This window comes from Tursiops truncatus, chromosome 1, assembly GCF_011762595.2.
Source record: "Tursiops truncatus isolate mTurTru1 chromosome 1, mTurTru1.mat.Y, whole genome shotgun sequence".
NCBI classification, from domain to species: Eukaryota; Metazoa; Chordata; class Mammalia; order Artiodactyla; family Delphinidae; genus Tursiops; species Tursiops truncatus.
In genome coordinates this window covers 183,262,768-183,288,985 of record NC_047034.1, presented here as the reverse complement: position 1 = coordinate 183,288,985, position 26,218 = coordinate 183,262,768, and the positions used below count along the sequence as shown (strand labels likewise).

General features: G+C 62.8%; 3 protein-coding genes across 12 annotated transcripts; 2 read left to right on the top strand and 1 right to left on the bottom strand.

The window, feature by feature from the left end:
* Window positions 1-31: 31 nt before the first annotated feature.
* On the bottom strand, window positions 32-15,313 carry ANKRD65 (ankyrin repeat domain 65). 7 transcript variants are annotated; one of them, XM_073797495.1, is made up of 6 exons: window positions 7,071-9,557; window positions 6,196-6,478; window positions 5,301-5,456; window positions 4,882-5,102; window positions 4,160-4,694; window positions 32-3,804 (listed from the first exon to the last, which is right to left on the bottom strand). In XM_073797495.1, the coding sequence occupies exons 1-6, from the start codon at window positions 7,145-7,147 to the stop codon at window positions 3,172-3,174; spliced, it is 1,905 nt and encodes a 634-aa protein (XP_073653596.1). In that variant the 5' UTR covers window positions 7,148-9,557; the 3' UTR covers window positions 32-3,171. The 7 variants fall into 7 exon arrangements, with proteins under 7 accessions (XP_073653596.1, XP_033701280.2, XP_073653608.1 ...); XM_073797507.1 differs by lacking the exon at window positions 6,196-6,478 and adding an exon at window positions 14,869-15,313 and having other exon boundaries at window positions 33-3,804; window positions 7,071-7,274; XM_073797501.1 differs by lacking the exon at window positions 6,196-6,478 and having other exon boundaries at window positions 33-3,804; window positions 7,071-7,274; window positions 8,785-9,557.
* On the top strand, window positions 8,533-10,049 carry TMEM278 (transmembrane protein 278). The gene is given in 2 exon segments (XM_033841462.1): window positions 8,533-8,808; window positions 9,825-10,049. Coding segments are annotated over 2 exon segments (501 nt in total).
* Window positions 15,314-16,884: 1,571 nt separating the features above from the next.
* On the top strand, window positions 16,885-26,001 carry VWA1 (von Willebrand factor A domain containing 1). Of its 4 annotated transcripts, none has more exons than XM_073797563.1 (4): window positions 16,890-17,059; window positions 18,167-18,724; window positions 20,375-20,653; window positions 25,671-26,001. In XM_073797563.1, exons 1-4 carry the CDS (start codon window positions 16,993-16,995, stop codon window positions 25,715-25,717), a joined length of 951 nt encoding a protein of 316 aa, XP_073653664.1. In that variant the 5' UTR covers window positions 16,890-16,992; the 3' UTR covers window positions 25,718-26,001. The 4 variants fall into 4 exon arrangements, 3 of the variants coding, with proteins under 3 accessions (XP_073653664.1, XP_033701263.1, XP_033701254.1); XM_033845372.2 differs by lacking the exon at window positions 25,671-26,001 and adding an exon at window positions 20,762-20,960 and having other exon boundaries at window positions 20,375-20,637; XM_033845363.2 differs by lacking the exon at window positions 25,671-26,001 and adding an exon at window positions 20,762-22,158 and having other exon boundaries at window positions 16,891-17,059.
* The last annotated feature ends 217 nt before the right edge of the window (window positions 26,002-26,218 follow it).

Below are 26,218 nucleotides of genomic sequence, written 5' to 3'. Positions count from 1 at the left end.
CGGAGCTGTGCACTTTATTTTTTTAATGAAGTTATTTATTTATTTAGGCTGCACTGGGTCTTTGTTGCGGTGCGTGGGCTTCTCGTTGAGGTGGTTTTTCTTGTTACGGAGCACGGACTCTAGGCGCGCGGGCTTCAGTAGTTGTGGCTCACGGGCTCAGTAGCTGTGGTTCGCGGGCTCTAGACCGCAGGCTCAGTAGTTGTGGCGCACGTGCTTAGTTGCTCCGCAGCATGTGGGATCTTCCCGGACCAGGGCTCGACCCCGTGTCCCCTGCATTGGCAGGCGTATTCTTAACCACTGTGCCACCAAGGAAGCCCTCCGTAAATGTTTATAAGCACATTATTGGGGTATTCTTCTGGTCCATTTGAAAGGAAGTTGGAGATAGCTAAATACTTCACTGTGTATTTCCTAAGAACAAGGACATTCTCTTACAAATCCCAGCGCAAGAATCAAAATCAGGAAATTCAACATTAATGCAATACTGCTGTCAGGTCCACAGTCTGCATTCCAGTTCTGTCACATATTGTTACCGCTTTTTTCCCTGTCCAGGATCATGCACTGCGTGGAGTTCTTATGTCTAACTTTCAGGGTTAATCTGGAACAGTCCCTCAGCCTTTCTTTGTCTTTCTTGACCTTGGCATTCTTAAAGAGTACAGGCTACTTACTTTGTAGAGTGCCTCTCAGTTTGAGTTTGATGTTTCCTCGTGATGAGAATCAGGTTACACATTTGTAGCAGAATACTTCAGAGACTATATTGTGTCCTTCTCGGTGCGTGGCACCAGGAGGCCGTGATGGCAGCTTGTCCCAACACGGGTGATGTCAGCTTTGACCATTGGTTACAGTATTGTTTGCCAGGTTTCTCCACCGCATTTACGTTTGAACTAATACATAGTTTGTAGTGAAATACTTTGGGAGTCATCACAGGCTCCCCTGTCAGCAGATGTTGAGGTAGAAGCACGTGCGACGGGCCAGGTCGCTGAGGCATCTGCGAACAACACCGTACACCACATTTGGTCTACACTCTGTGAAAGGGAGCCACTGGGGGACTGCGCAGGACAGTGAATAGGATTATGGCTACTATTCTGAGAACAGCCCCTTGGGAGTCAAGGGATCAGGCGAGAAGAACAGTTAGGCTGGGGGCTGGCCTGGTTACGGCAGCATTCCAGGCAAGGCTGATGGTGGCCTGGACATGGTGGATGCAGCGGGGGAGGTGAGAGGCAGTCGGGCTGTGGGTGTGCTCTGAGGTCGAGCCCGCAGGCTGTGCTGGAGGCTGGCTGGAGGTCCATCCTGCAGCTTTAAAAACCACCCCGGGGGCTTCCCTGGTGGCGCAGTGGTTGCGAGTCCGCCTGCCGATGCAAGGGACGTGGGTTCGTGCCCCGGTCCGGGAAGATCCCACATGCCGCGGAGCGGCTGGGCCCGTGAGCCATGGCTGCTGAGCCTGCACGTCTGGAGCCTGTGCTCCACAACGGGAGAGGCCACAACAGTGAGAAGCCCGCGTATCGCAAAAAAAAAAAAAAAAAAAAACCACCCCGGGACTTCCCTGGTGGTCCAGTGGTTCAGACTCCACGCTTCCACTGCAGAGGACTCGGGTTTGATCCCTGGTTGGGGAACTAAGATCCCGCAGGTCCCACAGGCCACTCGGCGCGCCCCCAAAAAACCAAAAACAAAACAAAGAAAACCCACCCTTACTCTGAGGACTCCAGAGATGTCACTCCAGGCCTCATCTTTGCCCCATTTTCGTCTCCTGTGCATCTGCTCTCCCATCCGTCCCTTCACCTCGGGCCCAGGCCCCGCCAGGAGTCATTGTTATGTCTCCCTTTCCCTGTCCCTCCCCACATCCAACCATCAGCAGGTCCAGAGGGCTGTGCCCACAGAACTGTCCCAATTCTGCCTGTTTCTCCCGCCCCCACTGCTGTGCCGCCACCGTCTCACTGGTCTCCCGGGTTTCCTCCTCCCAGTTACAGTTCACTCTGCACTTGCAGGCCCCGTGAGCCAGAAAGACCATGTCACGTGAGCTCACGCTCCCCAAAGGCTTCCGTTGTCTTGGGGGTAAAATCCAAGTGCTCCCAGGGTCCCCGGACAGAGTCGCTAATTTAGCAAGACGGCTCTCACTTTCAAAAGATGAAATCTGTCCTCTAAAGCTGTTCTTCCAGAAAAATCTAAGGACATTGATTTTCTATGAGGATGCAGGTGTGGACAATCAGAGACAACTGTCACTCTGTATCTGTCGCACTGCAGGGCTTTTAATTTACAGAGATGGCTGAGTGATGACAGGGAGAGGCTAAAGCTACTGAAAGCAGGTTTGTTTTTTTTTTTTTTTTTTTTGGCTGCGTTGGGTCTTCGTTGCCACGCACGGGGGCTCTCTCTAGTTGTGGCAAGCAGGGCCTGCTCTTCGTTGCGGTGCACGGGCCTCTCATTGCGGTGGCTTCTCTTGTTGCGGAGCACGGGCTCTAGGTGCGTGGGTTCAGTAGTTGTGGCGCATGGGCTTCAGTAGTTGTGGCTTGCAGGCTCTAGAGTGCAGCCTCAGTAGTTGTGGCGCACAAGCTTAGTTGCTCCACGGCATGTGGGATCTTCCCGGACCAGGGCTCAAAGCTGTGTCCCCTGCATTGGGAGGCGGATTCCTAACCATTGCACCACCAGGGAAGCTCCTGAAAGCAGATTTTTATGCCTTACATTTCCTGAGGGGAGGGCACACCACGTCCCATAGGGACACAGGCAGAAACAGCAGTTTCGATCAGGTGGTAAGAGCAGGGGCCCGGGGAAGGCTCAGGCCTTTATTGGGGTTCCCGCAGGAAAGGCAGGGCAGCGCAGGGAAACAGCTTCTGATTGGTTTGTTTGATAATCCAGTGGGCCTTGGTGCACAGAGGCAGGCCTGGCCCTGGGTGACTTCGGGCAGGGGGATGTCAGCTGGGCACGTAAGAGAAGGCAGCCGTTCAGGGCATGGGTCGGGACAGCAGGGGAGAGGAGGACAACTGGCCCTGTCATTAGTGAGTGGGTGCCGAGAGACAAATACTGAATCTAAGGAAACACAGTAAGAGTGCCGGTGTGCCCGGGGGGAGCACAGAGGCTGGCACCCCGCTGGGGGGCGCACGAACAGGAGCCCATCGGGTTTTGGTCAGTTCTGTGGCCACGACTCAGTCTCTCCGCCAAAGAGCATGCACAGGGCTGAAGCTACAGGGCTGACGTGGCCCTGGGAGTCTGGAATGGTTCCAGGTCAGCCACACGCTTCTTGCTCGGGCTCCAGCCACTGCTTCCTTCTTCTCCAGGAACCTCTGGGGTGTTCTCCTGTGCACCCTGGCAGACGGCCTCAGACGAGCAGAGAGGAGCCTGCACGCCCTGAAGGCCGTGGAAGCCTGCAGCCTCTGGTCCTGCTCTGGCCCTGCAGCCCTGGGGCCCATGGGGCACCTCCTGCTCTCCACAGACGGCAGGCCCCAGATCCTGGGCCACCTCCCCCCACTGTGTCCTCTGGGTGGGGCTGGCCCCCCGGCTCAGCAAAAGCTCTGCGGTGGAGCCATGGCCGCGTTCCACGGCAAGATGCAGGGGGGTCACGTGGAGCCAGCCAGCAGCGTCGACCTTCGCGCCCCTGGCCAGGAGGTGGCCGGCGACCTCCATGTGGCCTCCCCGGGCAGCGTGGTGCAGGGGGGTGAGGCCCAACGTGTCCCGAGCGTCCACGTCTGCTCCCCAGGCGGCCAGCAGTTGGACGGCGAGCAGATGTCCACCGGCAGCAGCCCTGTGGAGTGCAGAGCGGCCATGCCTGTCCTTGAGGCTTGAGTCGGCCCCGTGCTCAAGCAGCACCTCCATGTCCTAGAAGAGGAGGGGGCGGGGCAGGGCTGGCCTGGGCGGGCCACATGGTGCTCAGCTGCCCTCAGCGCCCCTTTCTCCACACTGCTTCCTTGTTGCGTGCCGCCTATGGCACCTGCTGGGGCTCTACTTGGAGACCCCACTTGCCCCCTAATGGTCCTGAGCCGCCCGGGGCCTGGCTGGACTCTGGCCCGTGGCCAGTGCCCAATAAATATTTGGTGCTGCCGGCCCAGCGCCCTCCCTGGGCTTCCAAGAGCTGGTTACCAAGGGGAGTGACGTCAGGGCGGCACTCAGGGCCCTGGTGCCGGGCCCCTCCCCACCACCCGCACGATCACGCGGGGCCCGGGCCGAGACGTACCTGCCGGCGGCCCAGGTCGGCAGCGACACCCAGCGCCGTGGCCCCCGTGCCGTCCCGGGCGTCCACCCGCGCCCCGTGCGTCAGGAGGAGGCGCAGCACTGCCGACTGCCCGGCCACGGCCGCCACGAGCAGGGCGCCGTCCAGGCCCGCGCCACCGCCTGCTGCCAGCAGCTCGAGCACCGGCAGCCGGCCGCCCGCGGCCGCCCAGTGCGTCGCCATCCAGCCGTGTGCGTCCGCCACCGCGGGGCCCGGGCCCGGTGCGTCCAGCAGGCGCCTGGCCAGCAGCGTGCGGCCCAGCGCGGCGGCCCAGTGCAGTGGCGTGAGGCCGGCCCCACAGCGCACGTTCGCTGACGCCCCGCGCTGTAGGAGTAGCTCGGCCACCCGCGAGGGCCCGTGCCAGGCGGCCTCGTGCAGCGGCGTGCGCCCCACGCGGTCTGCAGCTACGGCCCGGGCCCCGCGCTGCAGCAGGAGACGCACCAGCGGCACGTGGCCGCGCAACACGGCCAGATGCAGCGGGGTCCTGCCCGCGCGATCCCTGCGGGGCGGGGAGGGCAGCACCACGGGCGAGGGCGGGGCACGGGGAAGAGACCTGCTACCTTTGCCCAGGAGGGAACCCTCTCCACCCCGCAAGGGACCGCTGCCTCCATCTCCCACTGAAGGGACACCAGCCACCATCCCTACCCCCAGCCCCGTGGAGTACCCGGTCCTAACCCTGGGCTCACCTCTCCTCCACACTGGCCCCTTGCCGCAGTAGCTGAGTCACCAGGCCCACGTGACCCTTCCACACGGCCTGCAGCAGGCGCCCCCAGGCCTGTGGGGCGCTGGGCCCCTCTGTCCCAGCTCCTGGGGCCTCCTCGGAGCCCAGCTCCAACCACCGCAGTTCCTGCTCTGCCCCTGCCTCTGTCAGGTCCTGCTCCCAGGGCTCAGAGACCCTAGAGTCCATCTGGAAAGAACAGGAATCCAGCATGGTTGCTGGAGGCCCAGGCTGGACCCAGCCCACTGTCCCCAGGCCGACACGGACCCCTTATCTCCCCAGGGGAACCTGGCTACCACTTAGCCTTCTGACGGCCTTGGCTCTCAGTTACCCCCAAAGCGAGCCCACCCAGGGGCTCCGTCCTCCGTCTGGGGGTCCTCTACATACCGTCCCGGCCCAGCCACAGCCTGGTGGCCCTTTCATGACACTCCCCCTGAAGGCACAGCGGTGGGGTATCTGCTCCCAGAAGGTGGAAGGCTGGAGCTGCAGTTGTGCGGTGGCGGTGGGGCCTCCCGGGGGCCGGGCTAAGGGCCAGTTCTCCACCTGTTTACCCAGCAACTTAAGGGGGAGGCCCTGCCTGCGGGCCACAGCCCCTGTCCCAGCAGCCGTCAGCCCCTGGCAACTGCCAGGGCCTCTGGCTTGTCCTCCCTCCCGGGAGACAAAGACCAGGCAGGTAGGAACTTGCCCGTGGACCACAGCTCCTCGAGGAGCACAGCCTTTGATGTGCCACGACTCGCCCCCAGGAGACACCCACACACCTTCCCCTGGGTCCCCCGCTCAAGCCCTGCCCGCCAGCCCCACTCCTGTACCTGCTGGCTAAGACCAGGCTGGGGTGGTGGGCAGGGTGAGGTGGGACCCTTCCCCCCACCCAGATGCCGCATGAGGACAGAAGCTTCTCCAGGGACACCAGGCAGGCAACCTGGACCAAGGGGTGGGATAGGAAGCCCCCTGAGAGGAGACTGAGGCAGGTCTCCAGGGGCTGTGAAGGGGCAGAGCCCCAGGCAGTTGAAGGAGGGAGCCAGGCAGAGGGAGGACTGATCGGAGACGGGCTACATCTGGACGGTGGACGTGGTGCTGCAGGAAGCCCTCAGTGAGGCCTCCAGGTTGGTCACCGTGGCTCTGGGGCCCTGGGCCAGGGTGGGCCGGGTGGGTGGCAGGCCCTGAAGGTGCCTTCCCATCCCCCAATCCCTGGGTGAGGCCACCCGTCCAGAGCCCAGACGGGAGAAGGACGTGGGGCAGCCTCTGCAGCCTTGTCCCTCCAGCGCCTCTCATGATGGCTCACCAAGAGGCAGCACGGCTTTGGGGTGGTGGCTCCTACCCCAGCCCCTCCCCAGCTTCCGGAGATGGACGAGGTGTCCTCAGGGCCCTGCCCTCCGGAGAGGCAGCCCTTCCAGGTGCCAGATCCAAAGGGTGGGTCTCCAGGCGAGGAGCTGAGAGGCCCCGTCCCACTCCCCAGCCACACGGGTCCCACCCTGTATGCCACGGTCACTCCTCCTCTAGAATGAGAGCTTCGTGAGAGCATGTCGCACAGGCCGGCAGATTCGTCCCGTAAGGAGTAAGGTGTTCTGGGTGGATGCAGACAGTTTACTGGTTAAGCAGCTGGCAAAGGCCAGAAAAGCAAGGGTGTCAGCCCTCTGCACTCTGTCCCCACAGGATGACCCAGGAAGACGCTGAAAGGAGCAGGGCCAGATGACAGGGGCACGAGGACACGGGGTGGGAGGGGACCCCGTTGCTGAGGAGCAGCCTCTGGGCTGCAGCCGCGCCCTGGGGGCCCCGTGCACCGTCCTGTACCTCAGAGCCACGGAAGCTAGAAACTGCTTCCTGGTGGCCTCCCCACAGGCAGAAGGCAGTGAGAGTGGGCCGTGGGGCCTGTCCCCCCGGCTTCTGCCATGGCCTGGGCACTGCAGCTTGCTCAGTGACCTGCAAAGAGCTGTCCCGCTACAGGCAGAGGCCTCTGTTGGCCTCCCTCCGCGTTGAATCCACAGGCATCCATCGTGCCTGGCGCACGGCGGGAGCTCAACGCGTTGAGTGAGTGAATGAATGAGTGGAGGACCTGGGGGAGAGGTTGGGGCTTAGAAAGGAGATGAGTCCAATACACTTGCTGTCTGAACTCTCTTTTTTACCCCAACTTCACTATCAGAATAAATAAACAGCTACCGTGAAATCTTCACACGCGTGTGCCAGTGCAAGCAGTTCGATTGCACACATGCTGGGCAGCAGGGCTTGGCGTGCATTGCAGGGGGCCTCAGCAGCTGTCCTGGCCGGCGTGTCTCCAACCGCGTCCCTTGAACAAGCTGTGCATGTCGCTGTCATCGTCCCACATCCCTACGTGTCTGAGGGGTGCTGGTGAGCTTGAGAGGCCTGGAAAACGTTGGAAGAAAAGTTGGAAGGGATGAGGTGGACTGTAGGGGGAGGGAAAGAGAAACATCGCATCTGGTGCCACCCGGCCTCCTTCGTCCAGCTCCCAGACAACCTACTCAGTGGTTTAAGTGTCAGCTAGTAATGTCAGTGGTGTTTATTTATTTGTTATTATTTTTCAAATAATTTTATTTATTGATTTATTTTGGCTGCGCCGGTTCTTAGTTGCAGCATGTGGGATCTTTAGTTGAGGCATGCAGGCTTCTTAGTTGCAGCATGTGAACTCTTAGTTGTGGCATGCATGCAGGAGCTAGTTCCCCGACCAGGGATCAAACCCAGGCCCCCTGCATTGGGAGCACAGAGGCTTACCCACTGGACCACTAGGGAAGTCCCTGTAAGTGGTGTTTAAAACACTGTATGTCGTGCACGGAAACCCCGGGAGGCTGTTAGGTGCTAAGAGTATTTTGGTAATATTTGGAGAAATTAGTTGGGGTTTTCAGAGGGGCTGGGAATGCTTCCTCCCTGCTTACTTGAAATCACAGAATACACACTCCCCCTGTTTTCAGGATGGATTGGATTCTGACACAAAGGATACCTGTAATGGTAGCTGCCATTATTGAGCACCTACTGTGTGCTGAGTTCCACATTAAGCATTTCACATACGTTACCCACGTGCCCTCTCAACAGCCCTGCAGTGTGGGCACCCAGCATCTTCTGGGGCTGTTCTGATGCTGAGAGGGGCCAGGTTTGGGGATGAGGGAACCAGAGGGGGCGAGGTCAGATGTTGACCTTCCCGTGGCAGCTACGGATGGGGCAGTTGCCAGAGTTGAGACTGATGAAATGAAACCATTGTTGCAGGGTCTGGAAGTGGGGAGAGGGCGGGACCTGGGGTGAGGACGGCCCAGTGCTGAGCTCTCAGGACAGCTGTGCAGGCTCCGACCAGAGCACGCAGGGGCTGGCGGGGGAGACTGGGCAGGGCTGGAGCTGTAGTAACCTGGCAGAGAGAGGGTCAGCCTGGCAGCGAGGACCTGAGGCTCAGGTGTGACCCTGGAGACTGATGGTCAGGGCCGGACCTACCTGGACCAGGGCCCTGCCCTCCAGCTGAGTCCACTATCTGGTTGCTCGGGTCTGGGTGGAGGTCTGACCTGGCAACCTAGGGTTAAAAGGTTGCTAATCTGACCTGGGCGGGGGGCGGAGGATGGGCATCAGTCCTGCCACGTGACCACCACTGTGAGCCCACCAGGCCCACTGCCAAGAGAGCATGAGTGAGCAGGAGAGGGAGACAGAGGAGGAGGAGGGAGGAGGCGCTTCAGACACAGCACCCATGCTGCCCCGAAGGCTTCCTGACCGCCAGGCCTCAGACCTGATGTCCCCAGGGTGGGCAGGCCTGGCTGCCCAAGGCCTGGGGGTCCTGCTGCTGCCGGGTCGGGCCCTGGCTGGGCTCGTGCTCCATCTGCTGCTGCCCGCAGCCGTGTTCCTGCTGCTGCTGCTGCCCGCAGCCACCACTGTGTACCTGGGATTCCTGTGCCACTCAAGGGTGAGCTGCGCCGTCCACGGGTGCGGGGCTGAGGGACTGTCTGGGGTCCTCGGGGAGTGCAGGTCCCTGGAGGCACGTGTGCCCCTCCCTGAAGAGCTCCTTCTCCTGCCAAGCCCCCCCACCCCACTGGCCACAGCAAAAGAAGGGCTTTTGTTTGCCACCCAAGGGGAAGGCTCTCTCCCCTCCCCTGAGGCCTCTCAGCCTTGTACCAGGAGCCGCCAGGGCCTGGACAGCTGGGCAGGGTGGGAAGAGGAGGAGGGTTCCAGGAAGAGAAGATAAAGATATTGTCAGATTTAACCAGTCCACAGTCCCCATCCTCCCAGCCTCCCCCAACACACAGCCCCCCTGAAGACCCCTCCTCCCCTGGGATGGGTTTCCCCACGTATGGAAGGGGTTATGGCTTGGTCTGGGATAGGGAGGGTATAGGCAGATGGGCCCCTTTCTGCCCATCTGGGGAAGGGGGGGCCGGGGGAAGGGGGCCGAACGCTGGGCCGCAGTAGACAAGGTGGCGCCAGATGGCAACACCCCAGGGTAGGGCCTCGGGGTCAGCTGCCAACTTAGGAAAGGGCCATGGGAGAGCAGAGAGAGCTATTCTCTGAGCCTCCCCTCAAGGGGCTCCTACTCGGGCCATTTCCCGCCTGGGTCTCCATCTCCCATCCTCGGCTGAGAAATGCCTGCCTCACAGCCAGCCCCAGCCCCCCCACCCACCCCCGACACCGGCTCTGCCAGACCTCAGGCCCCGCTGTCTCCTCTCCCGGCCCCGCCCCGGTCCCCCGGCTCTCAGGCCCCGCCCCAATCCCTCTGCCCCCCCGGCCCCGCCCCGGAATTGAGGCCCCGCCCCCTCCCGGTCCTTTTGTCACCAGGCCCCGCCCCGGTCCATCTGCACCGGCTCCCCCCCGCCCCCGGCCAACTCACAGCCGAAGCGGGGCTTAGCTCCCGCCCCGTCCACCTGCTGCCAGGCCCCGTCTCGGAACTGAGGCCCCACAGCCCCGCCTGACCGTCCGCCCCGCCCTCAGGTCCACCCGGCGCCCCGCCCTGCGTGCCGCGCGCTGCTGTCCGACCGCGGCTCCGCGGCGCTCATCGTGTCGGGATTCCTCTCGCTGCCTCCGCTGCTGGTGCTCGCCTCGGCCGCCCGCTCCCGCCTGGCCCGACGCCTCCGCTCGCTGCTGCCACCCCCGACCTGGAGTCCCGGACCCTGCCGCCACCCCGACGGGGAGGAGCAGCTCTAAGCCTGGGTGTGATCCCAGAGGCCTCTCCAAATCCCGGAGGCCCCCGAACTCCCCCCGTGTTCCCCATCGCTGGCTCCAGGCTGGTGAGCTCAGGGTCTGCGTCCAGGTCCCGGCCGTGAAATCCCGTGCGTGCCGCGCGGCCCCGTACGCAGTGCTCCGAGGGGCCGCGAGGTGGCACCGGACTCCTCCGGACCGGGACGGCCCTTCCCCACCCTCACCGGCCTCCGCAGTCCCCGCAGCCGCTGAGGGGCTGGGACGCCCCCAGAGAACAGGGAGATGGCTCTCGGAGAAGGGGCGCGTGGCCAGGCTCGGAGAGAGGCGGCCTTCCTGGCTTCTGCCACTGTGGCTGTCCTGGGCTCCTGTGCCCCGACAACGGGCAGTCCCTGCGGGCCCCCTGTCTGGTCCGGCAGCGGCCTCCAGCGAGTCCCAGCGGTGGGGAGACTTCCACGCTCCACGGTTCCAGAACTTCAGCGGCCAGAGCACTAGGTCATGCAGGGCTCAGCCCGAGACCAGGGTCAGCGTTTAGAGTGAGGGCTCTGTCTGTTCTCTCTGGATAATTTTAAGATCTTTTCCGTCTTTTGCTTTCTGTGCTTTTAAGCATGTTTGTGGTTGTGGCTATGTTCGTATTTATCCCCTTGGTACACACGGTGTGTCCCGTTTCTACAGATTCACATCTTCCAGCAGTTCTGGAGAATTCTCAACCGTTATTTCTTCAATTCTGTCTCATTCATTCTCCACATTTTTTCCTGGGAAACACCTATTACGTGAATGCTTCCCATTGTGCTTTCCCCACTCATGTCAGTTCAACTCTCTTCTGTGTTTTCCATCTCCTTGTCTCCCAGTGCTGCGTTCTGGGCAATTTCCTCATCTCCCTCTTTGAGTTCACTAAGCACTAGCTGAGTCTAATCTGCTGATTATCACATCCATTTACCTTAAATTATTATGTCGCCCTATCTAAAAGTTATACTACTCACTTCTTATTCAAATCTGATGATTTTGATGATCTCTTGGTGCATATGCTCGGGATTTGGGTTCCAGCTTCGACTTCTGGAACGTTTCACACATAGTTGTTTCTTTTCTTTTCTTTTAATTATTTATTTTTTGGCAGTGCCCTGTGGCATGCGACATCTTAGCTCCTCAACCAGGGATCAAACCCTCACCCCCTGCATTGGGAGTGTGGAGTCTTAACCGCTGGACCGCCAGGGAAGCCACACACATAGTTATTTTACAGACTGTACCTAACAACGGCACTCCCTTTGCCTTTGGGGCCTAAATCTGTTATTTGTTGCGTCTGCTGACTCAGTAACAGCATAATGTTGCTTTGAATGTTTGTACTTGTTAAGCATCAGCGCACACCTGTGAACATTCTGAGGCCACGTCCCTCCACAGAGGATGCCCTTGTGAGCCGTGACCAACCTGGGCCCCCGTTAGGGTCCTGGTTAGTACCCCGCTGTGCAGGGCACCCCCACTGTGGCCCTGATGCACTGTGGCTCCATCCCTGCGTTCAGGGGATTCTCTGCTTTCCCATTTGTTTCCGTTCATCATCCTGGGTTTCTGTTCCCTATTCTTCTGTTTATTTATACACTTCTTTCTAGCGTTTCCTGGAGGGGAGGGGGCTTGGAAGATATCTACTGCCTTGTAAGCCCAGCAGTGTATTAAAAATGTGTTTGTTGTGGGCTTCCCTGGTGGTGCAATGGTTGAGAGTCCGCCTGCCGATGCAGGGGACACGGGTTCGTGCCCCGGTCCGGGAAGATCCCACACGCCGCGGAGCGGCTGGGCCCGTGAGCCATGGCCGCTGAGCCTGCGTGTCCGGAGCCTGTGCTCCACAACGGGAGAGGCCACAACAGTGAGAGGCCCGCGTACCGCAAAAAAAAAAAAAAAAAAAAAAAGTTTGTTGTAATTCGTCCAGAATCTAGTAATAGCTGGAAGGCCTTGGAAAGGATCCAGCACACCATGTGGCCAGCAGGGCTCCACCTGTGACCAGGAGGTCAGGGCCCAGACGTGCCCAAGGATCAGCGCTCAGGGCTCACTCGTGGCTTGAACAGGGCCCGAAGTGGGGCTGATTCAGGTCCAGCAGGAGTCCTTGGGGTTTTCCTATGGTCTGTGGCCGGTCAGATGGGGGCCCGGCTGGCTGCCCCGTGCCCGAGGAGAGCTTCCCCGGTCCGAAGCCGCCTTCCTTCCCCTCCCGTCTAGGGTTGGGCAAGCTCTGGCCAGGCGTCAGAGGACTCTCCTGAGGATCCGCCTGGCCCTGGAGTCATCAAAACAGCAGCTGGGCCTGGTGGGGGCGGGGAGGCCACCATGGGGAGCTCAGCTGCTGAGCCCACTGGTTCCTAAGGTGTGTCCCGGCTTCCCAGGCCTGCCCAAGCCCCACGTGGCCTCCAGCTGGCCCCGGGGACAGTCTGCCTCAGCTCCAGCTCTTCCCACCCACTCACAAAAGGAATACTTGTGGGAGGCTGTGGAAGGTTGACAGAGGAGCCTAGGGGTCTGCTGTAGGGGGCCAGCCATCAGGGAGGACGGTAAAGTGGAGGGTAGAGGCCCTGAGCTACTGGGTGGGTCAGAGGTGACCTCCACTTCGGGCAAAAAATTCTCTTTCTGCAAGTACCCAGGCCCCTGCCCCAAAAGAGCGTGCCTGGCCATGGGGGTGCACGTGCACGCGCGTGCCTGTGTGTGTGTGTGCGCGCGTGTGCATCGTGTGTGGGTGTACATGTGTGTGCATGTGAGGGCGTGCCTGCATCCCCTCTGTCTGCCGGCCCTCACACACCTGGGGGGGGCACTGTCCAGACCCCACAGGTGTAGAGTCTGGGCTTCGCGAGGTTCCCTGATCTGCCCAAGGCCACTTATTGATTCACAAAGCATTTCCTAGCAGCCCAGGTGTCTGCAGGCACACTCTGAGTGGTGAGCAGCTAGGCAGGGCTAGGAGAGCTGGCCCGTTCTGTCCCCATGGTCTGTACCCCAGGTGTGAGCCCGGCCCCACCCAGGCATGTGGGCCAGGCAAGGGGTGCTGGGCAGAAACTGAGCTGTGCTGGGTGGGCTGGGGAGGAACAGGCAGAGCCAGCCCTGTGCTGACTCTGGGGACTGAGGCCCCTCCCCTTGCCCCATGGTCCCACCCCCACCCCGGGGACTCCCCCCAACCAAGGTGCTGACACAGTTCTGTCCCTCCCTGCTCTCTCTTTCCCTATGTAAGCCTGCCTGAACCCTGCTTGGGGCTAGGACAGGGCATGAGGGTCACCTCCCTGTTACAGAAGGTTCCAGCACAGGGAACCCAAACTAGGGAGGGGTCCCCCCTCGGGAAGGGCACCACTGTTCAGTTCCCTGCACAGGCTGAAAACCAGGAGCACCTGCTGCCTGCCTGCCTTTCTGCCTCCCAGCTGTGCCCTTGGGCCTCTACTTCTTCGAGGCCTGGCATCAGTCCCCATCCTGCCCCTAGGCCCTCGCCTCCCCCATGAAGCCTGCCCCTGCCCTTTATGCCTCCCAGGCATCCTTGCTGCCCTCACATACACTGGCAGGCCCCCACCCCAGGGCTCTGGTACTTCCTCTAGCTCCTGCCCCCTGGTCTGACACGACCCCACCCTCCAAGGGGAAGATAAGTAGACATGCATCTTTGCAAACTCACCGCTCCCCATCCTCGTTCTAGCCCGGCAGGGCTGGGAGGACAGGGGCTCTGCCCAGTGCCTGCACGTCCCCAGTGCAGAGCCTGTTGTGTGGCTGGGCCCAGCACACAGATAACTGATGAATGCAGATGGGGTGGCACCCACCCCCGTACCCAGGCTGCCCACCCCATCAGCTGTCTTCCCTGCCACCCTGGGTGTTGTTGGCTGAAGGACTGGGCAGGGGTCGTCTCTGGGGCCGCAAGGGGCAGGCCCGGGCCCCTAGGGAACAAGACGATGGGACCACCAGACCCCCAGGACTGGCCCTCAGGCCCTGGCACGTCCCTGACCACAAACAGGCAAGTCAAGCCTAGAAGAATGTGTGGGTGGGTGTCGGCCGGGGCCTCTGGGCCCTGCCGCTCTCGGCCACCCCTTCCCTCTGCTCCTGTGACTGTTGCGTGCAGTCAGGGGGCCTCGGGCTCGCCCACGCTACCCTCCAGGCCCACAGCAGCCGACCCCCACTTCTGGTTTCTGTGTTCCCAGCTGTGTGTGTGTGGGTGCCTGTGTAAGATACAACTGACACGAAAACCAGCATCACAGGCATCTCTGCGGGGCAGGGTGGGGCCGAGCCACTCTGCCTCTCGGACTCTCAGCTGGGGTCAGGGGTGGGGTCAGAGGCCCCGGGAGCTGCCCTTTTCCCAGGGGTCAACATGACCACAGTGAGCTGGGGACAAAAGGCCCTTCTTCTCTGCAGAGGCCTGGACGGTGTGGAGGAGGGCGCGTTCCTGCAGACCGGCGGGGAGCAGGGGCGGTGCCTTGGAGAGCAAACGTTGTCCCTGGGTTTTGTGGAGCCCTGTCCACCTGCCTGTGAACCGACAGGCAGGGTGCGCCAGCTCTGGGAAGTGATGCTTGGGGACTCCCGGACTGGGCCAAGGCCACAGGCTGCTCCCTCCTCCTGGTCCCCAGAACACAGGGCCAGGCAGGGGCTGGCCCCAGGGGAGAGAGGGGGCTGGGGCCAGGGCCGGATGTGTGCAGGACGCCTCCGTCCTTCTCTGCCCCCCCTGCCCCCAGGCCTGTCTTGCTTCAGAAAGGATGTTTCCCGGTCATTATATTTGTGCTTCCTCTGGCGTCTGTCTCAAGCCCAGCCCTGGCCCTGACCACTACACCCCTGGCTGACCCCTGTGTTCTCTGGGGACCCTCCATCTGCCCATGTCTCACCTCGGGGGGGGGGTGAGGAGACTCACCGTGATGCTGGCAGCAGGGGGTGGTGTGGCCGGCTGAGCCACAGAGCAGATCAGGGGACTGAGGGGGGCAGAGCTGACCTGGTGGGGGTGGGGTGGTCTCAGTTTGCAGGGGTCAGGCCAGAGCTCAGCACGAGCATCAGGTGGCCAAGGCAGGTGGCCGAGCTTGGCCAAGGCTAGGGAGAGGCCCTGGCTGACCACTCCCAAGGCCAGGCCCCCGTCCCTTCTCCCTCTGACGGAGAGGCTGGAGGGAGGAGGACGCCTGCTTCCTCGAGGGCTTGAGTCATGGCCAAGAAGAGTGGCTCAGTTTTTCCAGAAGGCCCCGTCAGCCCAGCAGCACAGCCGAGGTGTGACAGTGGGCCCACCGCTGGGCAGGAGTGGGGACCCACAGGGCAGATCCGGTGCTGCCCGCTCCCTGCTGGTGGGTGCCCATCGAGCTAGAACAGGAGCCAGGCCGTGTGGGCCGTCTGCACCTGGGTCAGCTCCCCGCGGGGCCCCTGGCTCTCCTCCAGCTGCCTCCGCTCACAGCCCCACCTCCGCAGCAGCCCTGCTCAGCCTCGAGTGCCGGAGGGCTGGGGGCCAGGCATGGTCCCTCTGGGTGGTACACCCTGAACTTTGGGGGTTCGAGCCCATTGCCGCCCCCCCGGGGCCCAGGCGGAAGCACCAGGCAGTTTCTGGTCCCAGCCGAGGCCTGAGGTCTGTGGAGCTGAGCCAGCCCCAGCACTGCCAAGATTCCCGGCGGGGGGGTGGGGGGTGGGACGGCGGGGACACAGTTCTTGCTTGTTCCTGCCCCAGCTCCTCAGGCTTAGCTGAGCTGCTTCCTTTTTTAGGCAAAGTCAGAGCTCCAGTCTGTCTCCCAGCCTGGCGTCTCACCTGCCAGAGGGAGGAAGGAAAACCATTGAGTCCCATCCGTCCTCCCTGCTGGGCATCCTCCTGGGGAGGGGGGAAAGGGAGGGGACATCCTGGCAGAGATGGCCCTGCCTCCTCCCCGTGGGGGACCTGTGCCCCCCACCCAGCTGCACAGAGAGGAGTGGCTGGGAGAGGGCGGGGGTGACCCCACAGGAAGGCATCTTAGGAGGGAGGGGGGCAGGGCTCTCCTGGACCTCACTCCTGCCCACGGGACACTGCCCCATCTTGCCTAAGGGCAAGGAATCTGCCCTGGGGGCACTGAGTGTCCCTCAGGATGTCCCCTGCAGCCAACCACCTCTGCTCTGGTCTAGCCAGGATCCCAGATGCGCGCCTCCTGGTCACAGTGGAGGGTTTCCCCAGTGGGCTGCTTGGGGGGTTCTGTCCTCAGTCCTGGAGTTTGGCCTCAGCCCTGGGCCCCTCATTGGGCAGGGCCCATGGGGACAGCGGTATGCCCAGCATGATCACACTGGACAGGTCTGAACCAGCCATCCTCAGCTCCTATGCCTCTTCCTCTAAGAAGCCAGGTGAGGTGTCCCCCCGGAAGCTCCCCTTGAAGGTCTCAGGCTTCTTTCCTCTCCCGACGCCCTGTCTCCTTTCTAAGTTCCACCCTCCTAATCTCTGTTGGTCATTCCTTGGAGGAACATGTCACAGCTCCCATACACCTGTCCCTCCCCAGTCTCTGTGGCCAGAGCCTGGGACTTGTTGGGGGGACGTTGTTTTTGGTGTCACCCACACACTCTCATACCCCCTGGGGCTCTCTTGGGCTTGGCTTCAGGGACTCCCAACACTGCGGAGCCAAGGGCAGCGGGCCTAGGGATGACCCAGCTTGGTGGCTCCCTGCTCGGCTCCTGGCTGGGGGCTGGGGGCAGGGGGTAGGGGACAGGGCTGACTCCAAGGCCTTACAGCCGGAAAGGGAGACCGCAGCGTCTGTGTGTGCGTGCCGCCCGCGTGTGCCTCGGCGGCATCCCGGTGAGTGCCGCGTGTCGCCGCACGTTTGGGCCCTTTGTGCGCGCGCCTCCCCGGAGCCGGTGCTCCTCCGCACGCGGGGTAGCGCGCGCGCCAGGGCGGGACCTCGGGGCGGGGCCGCGGTGGGCGGGGGCTCCCGGGGGCGGGCTCCGGGGGCGGGGCCCGGGTCCGACCCGCTCGGCCGCGCGCCGCGCAGCTCAGGAGCGAGCGAGCCACGAGCGGAGGCAGAGCGTGGCCGTCCCGTCGCGCGCGATGCTGCCCTGGACGGTGCTCGGCCTGGCCCTGAGCCTGCGGCTGGCGCGGAGCGGCGCGGAGCGTGGTGAGTGCGGCGGGCGGCCAGGCCGGACTCAGGTCCCAGCGCCCCGCCCCCCCCACCATGTCCGCACCGAGCCACGCTCTCCTTCCGCGGCTGTAGGGCGGGGGCAGCTGGCAGGGGACCACACCCACCTGCGGCGCGGGCCCTGCCGGCAACTCCGCGGGATCTTGGGGCCTGGACGGGGAGGGGGAGGGACCTGTCGGGGAGGCTTGTCCCTGCCTCAGTTTCCCTTTCCTTGGAGTGACCATTAATAGAGGGATGGTGAGAGGGTTGGCGTCGCCCCACTGGGTTGGGGGAAACTGAGGCCGCAAGGCCGGGACCAGAACCGAGACACCCCAGGCCGCTGTCTGCTCATGACACAGTGGCGAAGGGCCCCATCTGCCCCCCGGGGTGCCGGGAGGAAGGGGGAGGCCTTGGAGGGGCATATAGGGCCCTCGGGCTGCTGCAGCAGGTAACCTGCTTCCTGGGTCCAGGTGGAGCAGAGGATGGGGGCCAGGGGAGGGGTGACATCATCTGTAAGTGGGGTCAGGACTCCAACCAGGACTCCGGGCTGTGGGAGGGGCTGCAGTCAGCGCTCTGTTCCCCCCATGCCTCCACCTCTGCCCCCCACACGCCTCCACCTCTGTCCCCAGTCTCCCCAGCTGCCTCTGTGCCCCCACCGCACGCCCCACCGGTTGCTTTACCTGGAGGCTGAGCGGTGTAGGCTGCTTCTTGAAAGCCAGGCCCTGGTGGCCCAGACCCATCCACCCACCACTCCTGGGGGCTGGGCTGGGTCCAGCCTGCGCAGAGTCTGCTGAAGACAGGGAGGGTGTGGGGGCTTGGAGGGGTCAGCTCTCCTTTGCAGACAAGACAGGAGCCCAGGGGGTGCCCCAGGCATGCGGCCAGGATGCAGAGTTGAAACTGCTGAGAGTGTGGACCCCTCTTGGCTTAGGGCCCCTCTCCCCCGGGTGCCACCCCAGGACGTTTGGGGTGTGGCTGAGCAGCTTTCAGGGCTTTCTTGGGTGAGGGCAAGCGCCAGCTTAGGGAAGGCTCAGGCCCTGGGGGTTCTGACCTGGGTGTGCGGCTGTCTGGGGGCCACCACCTGGGGCTGAACCCTTCCCTCTCCCCCAGGCCCCCCGGCATCTGCCCCCCAGGGGGACCTGCTGTTTCTGTTGGACAGCTCGGCCAGCGTGTCTCATTATGAGTTTTCCCGAGTTCGGGAGTTTTTGGGGCGGCTGGCGGCCCTGCTGCCCCTGGGCCCTGGGGCCCTGCGTGCCAGCCTGGTGCACGTGGGCAGTCGGCCGCACACCGAGTTCCCCTTCGGCCAGCACAGCTCAGGCTCGGCCATCCAGGACGCCATACGCGCTGCAGCCCAGCGCATGGGTGACACCAACACTGGCCTGGCGCTGGCATATGCCAAGGAGCAGCTGTTTGCCAAGGCGGCGGGGGCCCGGCCGGGGGTGCCCAAGGTGCTGGTGTGGGTGACAGACGGCGGCTCCAGCGACCCCGTGGGGCCCCCCATGCAGGAGCTGAAGGACCTGGGCGTCACCGTCTTCGTCGTCAGCACTGGCCGCGGCAACCTCCTGGAGCTGTCGGCCGCCGCCTCGGCCCCCGCTGAGAAGCATCTGCACTTTGTGGATGTGGATGACCTGCACATCATCACCCAGGCGCTGAGGGGCTCCATTCTTGGTAGGTGGGAGGAGGCGGAGCCCGGGGAGCCCCAGCGGGGAACTCAGGAAGAGGGCCAGGTGAGCCTCCAGGAGGACCTCACATGCCTGGAGCAGAGGCCAGGGCTGCAGGGACAGGGGTGCACACGCGGCTTCTCCAGGGACACACTCCAGCCGTTCACCCCAGGTGCCCCCCAACCTGGGCTGAGGCGGGACAGAGGGGCAGCCTGGAGTAAACACCTCCAGGTGGGGCTCTCTGCTGGAGAGTGGGGGACTTGGTGTGGGCTGAGGGACTCAGGTGCTGCATCTGGTGGAATGTGTCTACCTGGAGAGGAAGTGTAGGAGGTTCCAAGCCTGGAGACTCTGCAGAGGGGCCCACCAAGCCTGGAGGGAGGGGGAGGGCCAGGTCAGGAAGGGCCGAGACTGCCCCCCAAGAGCTAGGGGCGAGGGCAGCCGCGGAGGGGTTGGAGTGGGACTGCACTGCAGGCGGTTGTGGGGATTGCTGGAGAGGAGGCCGGAGCTTGGAGGGCCCGCTGTGGGGGCTAGCAGCTCCCCTCCGAGTTTCTTGTGGAACGCCCTGACCCAGCTAAACCTGGTGGGAGAGGGAGCTGGTGTTGAAGGGCCTGGCCACTGGCAAGGTTGGCTGTAGCCACTGAAAAATGCCAACGACCCCAGGGTCCTCCCAAGTCTCCACCTGTGGTTAATCGTCCACCTGAAACCGGAAGGGGTTGAACTGTGGGTTGGAGGGAGGTAGAGTGTCCTTCCGAAGATTTACTCCAGGACACCTGGCCCTGGTGGCCCCTGGATCAACCACTGTGGCTGAGCCTGGAGGCGACAGCAGGAGAAAGGGCAAGCAGCTGGACAGGAAAAACCCAAGGCTGCAGGGCAGTGAGGCAGTAGGGCGGCGGCTCCTGGGAGTGGGGGCAGGGTCTGAGTGTGGGGGATGGGCGAGGGACGTGCCAGCCGGGCAGCTGCACACCCAGCATTAAAGAAGGCAGCATGGGGTCCCGAAGGGCTTAACCCTGTCCCGACATTTATCAGCTTCACCCCCCCGCACCGTCACTCAGACGGCCCTGTGGTGCTCGGCATCAAAGCCCAGGAGTAACACACGTTTGGGGGTCCCACCCTGGAGTGCTCCCAACACACTCTCCTGGGGACTGGACGCCGGCAGCACCCGAAACTCCAGGTCCAGCTGCTCCTGGGGTTGTCACATCTCTCCTGCACCTCGGGGCATTCTCCAGTGGCTCCCCGTCTCTTGGCTGTACCGTGGGCCCCGTTTTCCTTGACTGTTCGGAGCGGAGCTGACCCCGGACTCAGGCTGGATGGGGAGCTGGTCCTCTGCTCTCTGACATCGTGACATCAGTTTGGATCCTGCCACCTTTGAGGGGCCCTTGTCCAGGCCACTGGACTGGGGGGGAGGTGGCTGCTATACCTCCGCACTGGTTTGAGCCTGGAGCTGAGGCCAGGAGGGAAGCTCCTGACGGGGCAAAGTAGGGGGCTGGCTGCACTTATGTCCTTCTGCGGATCCTTAGCATCTGGTGGGTGTGGCCGGGGCTGGCCTGGCGCCCCGCGCCCTGCTCCCCGCCTCTGGGTGTCTTCCGGGAGTCAACAGTCAGTGCCCCAGGGTCCGCTGCGAGGAGACATCTCTGTTCTCTGCCCTGTCCCCCCGCAGACGCGATGTGGCCGCATCAGCTCCGTGCCTCCGAGGTCACGTCCAGCGGCTTCCGTCTGGCCTGGCCGCCCCTACTGACCGCCGACTCGGGCTACTACCTTTTGGAGCTGGCGCCCAGCGCCGAGCCGGGAACGGCGCGCCGCCAGCAGCTGCCAGGGAACGCCACGGGCTGGGCCTGGGCCGGCCTGGACCCTGACACGGACTACGACGTGGCGCTGGTGCCGGAGTCCAACGTGCGGCTCCTGAGGCCACAGCACCTGCGGGTGCGCACTCTGCCGGGTGAGGCGGGACGCGGGGCCGGGCGGGCTGGGGGTGCCGGCGCGAACGGGCAGGGCGCGGGGCCGGGCGGCGCGGCCCCCTCCCAGCTCACAGGCACTTCCCCCGCAGAGGAGACCGGGCCGGAGCGCATCGTCATCTCGCACGCCAGGCCGCGCAGCCTGCGCGTGAGCTGGGCCCCGGCACTGGGCCCGGCCGCCGCGCTCGGCTACCACGTTCAGGTCGGGCCCCTGCGGGGTGGCGCGGCGCAGATCTTGGAGGTGCCCGCGGGCCGGAACAGCACCACGCTGCAGGGCCTGGCGCCGGGCACCGCCTACCTGGTGACCGTGACGGCGGCCTTCCGCTCCGGCCGCGAGAGGGCGCTGTCGGCCAAGGCCTGCACGCCCGACGGCGAGCGCAGCCGCGCCCCGCGGCCCCAGTCGCCGGGCGCTGGGGGCCGGGAGCCGTGAGCAGGCCGCGCCCGCGCACCCCGAGGGCGCCCTTCTCCCGAGCTCGGTGGGTCTTGCCCCAGGGGTGGGATGCTGGCCGGCCTTTGTCCCGCGGGACCCCCGCGCAAGAGGGCGCCCTGCTCCGGCGTCGGCCCTCCAGGACGCGGCCTCGCCTGACCCTCCGCGGCAGCTCTGGCAGCGGCGCGTGCCCTCGCGACTCCCTCCCCTGCCCGGCCCAGAGCTTGGGCAGGATTTAGCGGGGAGATAGACAAGGAGTCAGGGTCCCGTTGAGAACGTGAGGCCCGAGATGGCTCTGGGCCCAGGACCACAGGGCGCCGGGGCGGCCGGACCTCACACTTGTATTAAGGGCCACACCCTCTGGTGGCAAAGGCTAGCATTTGTTTGAAGGAGCTTGGTCTCCGTGGCAGCTCCGAGTCCCCTCCAGCCACTCAGGTCCTGGATGGGAAAGGAAGGAGGTGGCTCTGGCCAGGTCCTCAGAGGCTTCCTGGAGGGCGCAGGGTCTGGGAAAGGGGAGGGGAAGTGCTGGGAGTTGATCGTGTGGTCAGCAGCTGGGTGGCTGGAGGTACAGTCTTCACCGGCATGCTCAGCCGGCTTGGGGGAAGTGCTTGCTGGGAACAGTGGCCCTTCCTGCCTACCCAGGACCCCACTGGGCCCAGCCACAGCCACTGGGACGCAGATGGCGCCTTTTGGGAGGAATGGGACAGAAGCTTGGCATTTGGGACCCTGGAGACGGGCGAGCTTGTTCTTGCGGGACCCCAAGGCTGGAACTTGCAGGGAGCTTTCCCTGCTTCTGGCTGGAGGGCCTCTGGGCAGGGGCACGGACAAGCAAGGTTCCCCTGGGTGCTGCACCCCAGCCATTCTCTGCAGGGCCTTCTGACCCCACCTCCTGTCACTGCTCTTATCCTGGGGCCACCAGGCAAGTCCCAAGGGCAGGCAGTGCTGCGCTCCCTCAGCCCCACCCCGCATCTCCTCCTCCGCCTGTGCTGACTCAGTGCTCACTTTGCCTCTTCCCCACTAACACCCCAGGCTTTAAAATACAGTAAATCAGATGTAAACTTAGTCCTGCAGTCTCCTGATAGTGTATTCCTTGTCAAAACACGCCAGCCCCATAAAAGGTTGCAAGTTAAAAAAAAACGTCGTGGGTGGAGGACGGTTGGTACCCCGGCTGGTGCTGGAGAAGAGAAGGGCGGAGCCTCCCCCTCCCAGTGCTGGAACTCAGGCCACTGTGCCCCCTGCGGCCGCCCTGTGCATCTCCTCTTCAGAGAGCGCAGGCCCCGTTTCTGAGGGCATTGCTGGGACCTGGGCCTGATCCATCCCTGATGGGCAGAATTCCCCCTGTGGAGGCCTGCATCCCCCACTCCAATCCCCTGGGTGCTCGCGGGTCACAGCCCACGGGGCACCCAGAGAGGCACCCCCTTTCACGCTGCGCCCCTGAGCCCAGCTTGCAGCGCACCGTGCGGGCGGCAGGAGAAAAAGCAGGAGGTGCTGGCGGAGCGTTTCCTAGTGGCTCAGTCACGCTAAAGACAAGTTGAGCTGTGAGCCCCTGCCCCCCAAACATGCCTCCAACCCCGAGACGAGGCAGAGCAGCTGGAAGACGCATGCCCCCACCCCCTGGAAGAGGCTCCAGCCTCGCCTCCTCTCTGCTGGACGCTGAGGCCCAGAGAGAGGAGCCCCAAATCTACCTCCAGGCCAAGGAACACCCCTCCTGGAAGCCCTTGTCTCGGAAGTGCCGCCCTTGCATCATCCCAGGCAGTTCTTAAAGGTCGTGGAGTCTGGGTCACGTCTGGAAACAGTCTCCCGGAAACAGCTTTGTCCCGGTCTCCACCCCTTCCCTCTACATCCCCTGACTCGCAGGCCCTGGCTCCGTGGTCCACTCTGGGTCTGGGGCCCAGGCTGAGGCCTGCAGGGACTTACACGTGCCACTTCCTAAGGCAACTACGAGCTTCTGGAAGCACGTGAAAGTCAGAAAGGGCCGTGCAAGAGTTTATGATCCACATGGCAGCCCAGGTCCATGCAGCAGGAGTGGGCCAGGCAGGGGAGGATCCTGCTGCTTCTAGGGGACCCCAAAGGGAGGCTCCTCTGGTGATGCTGGGCGGGCACAGTTCTCACACTCACGAAGGTTGCTGCTGCTTCCTAACTTGAAGAGGAGAAGCTAAGGATTTCCCCAAGGCTGCATGTCACACTCATCCCGTGTGGGCTCTTCCCTGCAGCCCAGGGCTTGCCCGACGGCAGGAAGCTGCGAGGGCCAGGTAATGGACAAAGGCTGTCTGTGAGAAGGCCAGATGGCTGCTGGGTCTGGATCAGGCCTCTGGAGGTGGGTGTCCAGAAGTGGGTGGTGCAGCCACTGGTAGCTCCCTGGAGCACCAGCTGTTACCATGGCAACAGAAAGAAATGGTGTCGGGCTGCTGTGTGAGACGTGTGTCCTCACAGCCTCCTGCTGTGGTGAGGGGGCAGCTCAGGAAGCTTGAGGCTGACAGCTGTGTGTCTGTGCTTTTCTTCTGGGATGAAAAATTTTCTTCCAACATCCATTAAAAAAAATGCCAGTGGAAGTCATAGCTCCCCCTAGAGGTGAGTGTGGTGAGGAGGGGCCCCCGGGAGACCCTCCCCCCCAGGTCCCAGTCCTTGGGTGGGAGGTGGAGAGGGCAGGCTGTGCTTCTGGCTGCCGGCCAGGCCGGAGCCCTTCTTGGGAAGGGAGAGGGCTGAGGTCTCCCAGGCAGGGGCAGGGTGGGGCAGGCGGGAACCCTGTTCACTGACATGTTCTCACCAGGAGTTAAAACTCCTGCCACTCATTGCTTATGTTTCAGAAGTGTCTGTGAATGCACCCATGACAATTATATCGTCCTAGCCACAGACACTAAAGCCTCGCAGGAAGGACAGGCCCCCGTGCCCACCAGGTGTGTGCACAAGCACAGGGAGAGCAGTGGGTGGCCAGCGGCTTGCCTGAGCCCCTGACCATAGTGTCCACGGGAGCGGAGGCCATAACCACCCGGCTCTGGTGCCGCACGTGGGGTGCACAGCACTTACTAGGGGAGGGGGTGAGAGCCACGAGCTTCTCAACTTGCTGTGGGCCTGGGGTTCTGGCCAGCTCCCAGTCCTGCTTTTTCGCCAGGGCCAGCCCCTACTGGACGTGAGGGCACTGGAGGCCGGTCCCAAAGGCGCCACTCCCAGCCCCTCCCAGACGACCCCGGGGCTCCTTCAGTGCCACAGGGCTTGAGCGACTTGCTCCCAAGGTCTGTCCAGACTATGCAGCTGACCCTGCTCTTCTCCTGGGGGAGGCAGAGGTCCCAGCTCAGCCCTTCAAGGGGCAGGCCAACGCTCACGGCATGTCTCCTGTCCTCAGGGTGGTGGCCAGGCAGCTGAGCCCGTGCTGAGGGTCCCCCCACCTCGCGTGCCTCTGGGGATGGCCTGGCTGTGCTGGCCTTCTGCTGGGTGGGCCTGTCGGTCCAGCTGGTGGGGAGGTGCGGTGCGGCTCCAGGGGGGAGGAGAGAGCCGCCTGCTCGCCAAGAGCAAACACAATGCGGGGAAAATGAGGCCCTGAGGGCTCCGTGCTCCCTCCCCTCTAGCCTCTTCACCCTGGAGCCAGGAGGGGAGGGGCTGCAGGGGCCCTAGGAGAGGGCTTCGGTGGGTAGGGTGGGGACCAGCAGCCGGAGGCCCTGCCCTGGGGGCTCGGGCCCAGGGGGACCAGGCCGAGCCAGCAGCTTTCCTTTCGGCTGGACTGGGGCGCATGAACTGGGGCTCCAGAGACTGGAACCAGCAGGTCCTTTTGGAGCCTGAAGAGAGAATGGGAGCGGAAGGGCCCCAGCTGGGTGAGGGAGAGAGATCAGCCCCTGAAGGCCCAACTGTCCTAGGAGAGCAAGACCGAAGAGTGATGCTGGGGGGCTCCAGACTCAAGTGGAGAGGCTTCTGTCCCTGGGAGACACTGGGCAGCTGGCGCTGCAGCCTCACTGCTGGGAAGTCCTGGGGCCTGACGGAAGGCCCCAGCTCCCCAAGGGTCTGGCCAGATGCAAGGGACTCAGGAACCACACCTGCTGCCCAGGCTCTGGGGGCAGAGTCCTCTGCACTGGGCCTGGGCTCTCGGGGGCAGCTGTGTCCCCTCACCCTGGGCTCAAGGTCAGGCTGGAGGCCAAGCTGTCCACCTGCACCTTTAACTTCTGCAGTCTCTCCTCCAGGTCTTCAAAGCTTGAGGACTCCTTCAGAGAAAAAAAAACATCCTGTGGGGCGGGGGGACGTTGGGGGAATCCCGTCAGCAAAACAGCGCAGCATGGGCGGCTGAGAACCCCACGTTTGTCAATTAAACATGAACACGGGGCTTCCCTGGTGGCGCAGTGGTTGAGAGTCCGCCTGCCGATGCAGGGTACACGGGTTCGTGCCCCGGTCCGGGAAGATCCCACATGCCATGGAGCGGCTGGGCCCGTGAGCCATGGCCGCTGAGCCTGCACGTCCGGAGCCTGTGCTCCGAAACGGGAGAGGCCGCAACAGTGAGAGGCCCGCGTACCGCAAAAAAAAAAAAAGAACAAAACATGAACACGTCAGGTAGAAAGCATCATCCTAATTCCCTTGTATTAACTTAGTGTCTTTAGGAAAGCGGTGTCTGTCCTGCCTAGTGGCTTCCACCTAAGACTTTAAGTGACAAACACAAGCGGACCGGACATTCTGTGGGCCCACTGGAAACCGGAAAGTGTGAGCAGCACCGCTGTGACGAGGGAACCCGGAAGGAACCCCTCCATCAAAGGGGGGGCGGTGCAAGCACCTAAACCTTCAGATTTCTGTTTTTTAAGCCAAGTTAAACGAAACTGACTTTAAAATGTATTTATTTATTTGTTTGACTGCCCTGGGTCTTAGTTGCAGCGTGTGCGATCTTTATTTTTAAATAATTTTTATTATTATTACTTTTTAATTTTTTGTTATTTTTTAATTTATTGTGGCTGCGCTGGGTCTTCGTTGCAGCATGCGGGCTCTGTGTTGCGGCATGCAGGCTCAGTAGTTGGGGTGTGTAGGATCTTAGTTCCCCAACCAGGGATCCAACCCAGGCCCCCTGCGTTGGGAGCATGGAGTCTTAACTGCTGGACCATCAGGCAAGTCCCTGACACTGACTTTTTAAACGCAGAACTTTATTTTC

What these genes read in the sequence shown, in the direction of transcription:
- ANKRD65 (XM_073797495.1), bottom strand. Translation starts at nt 7,147, where the DNA reads ATGCACGCCAAGCCCTGCTGCCCAGCATGTGTGCAATCGAACTGCTTG. An exon ending in CAAAGCCGTGCTGCCTCTTG is followed by an intron (nt 5,457 to 6,195) that starts GTGAGCCATCAT and finishes CTGGGTAAACAG; the next exon opens with GTGGAGAACTGGCCCTTAGC. An exon ending in GCTGTGGCTGGGCCGGGACG is followed by an intron (nt 5,103 to 5,300) that starts GTATGTAGAGGA and finishes TGTTCTTTCCAG; the next exon opens with ATGGACTCTAGGGTCTCTGA.
- VWA1 (XM_033845363.2), top strand. Translation starts at nt 16,993, where the DNA reads ATGCTGCCCTGGACGGTGCTCGGCCTGGCCCTGAGCCTGCGGCTGGCG. An exon ending in GCGGAGCGGCGCGGAGCGTG is followed by an intron (nt 17,060 to 18,166) that starts GTGAGTGCGGCG and finishes CCTCTCCCCCAG; the next exon opens with GCCCCCCGGCATCTGCCCCC. An exon ending in GCTGAGGGGCTCCATTCTTG is followed by an intron (nt 18,725 to 20,374) that starts GTAGGTGGGAGG and finishes GTCCCCCCGCAG; the next exon opens with ACGCGATGTGGCCGCATCAG.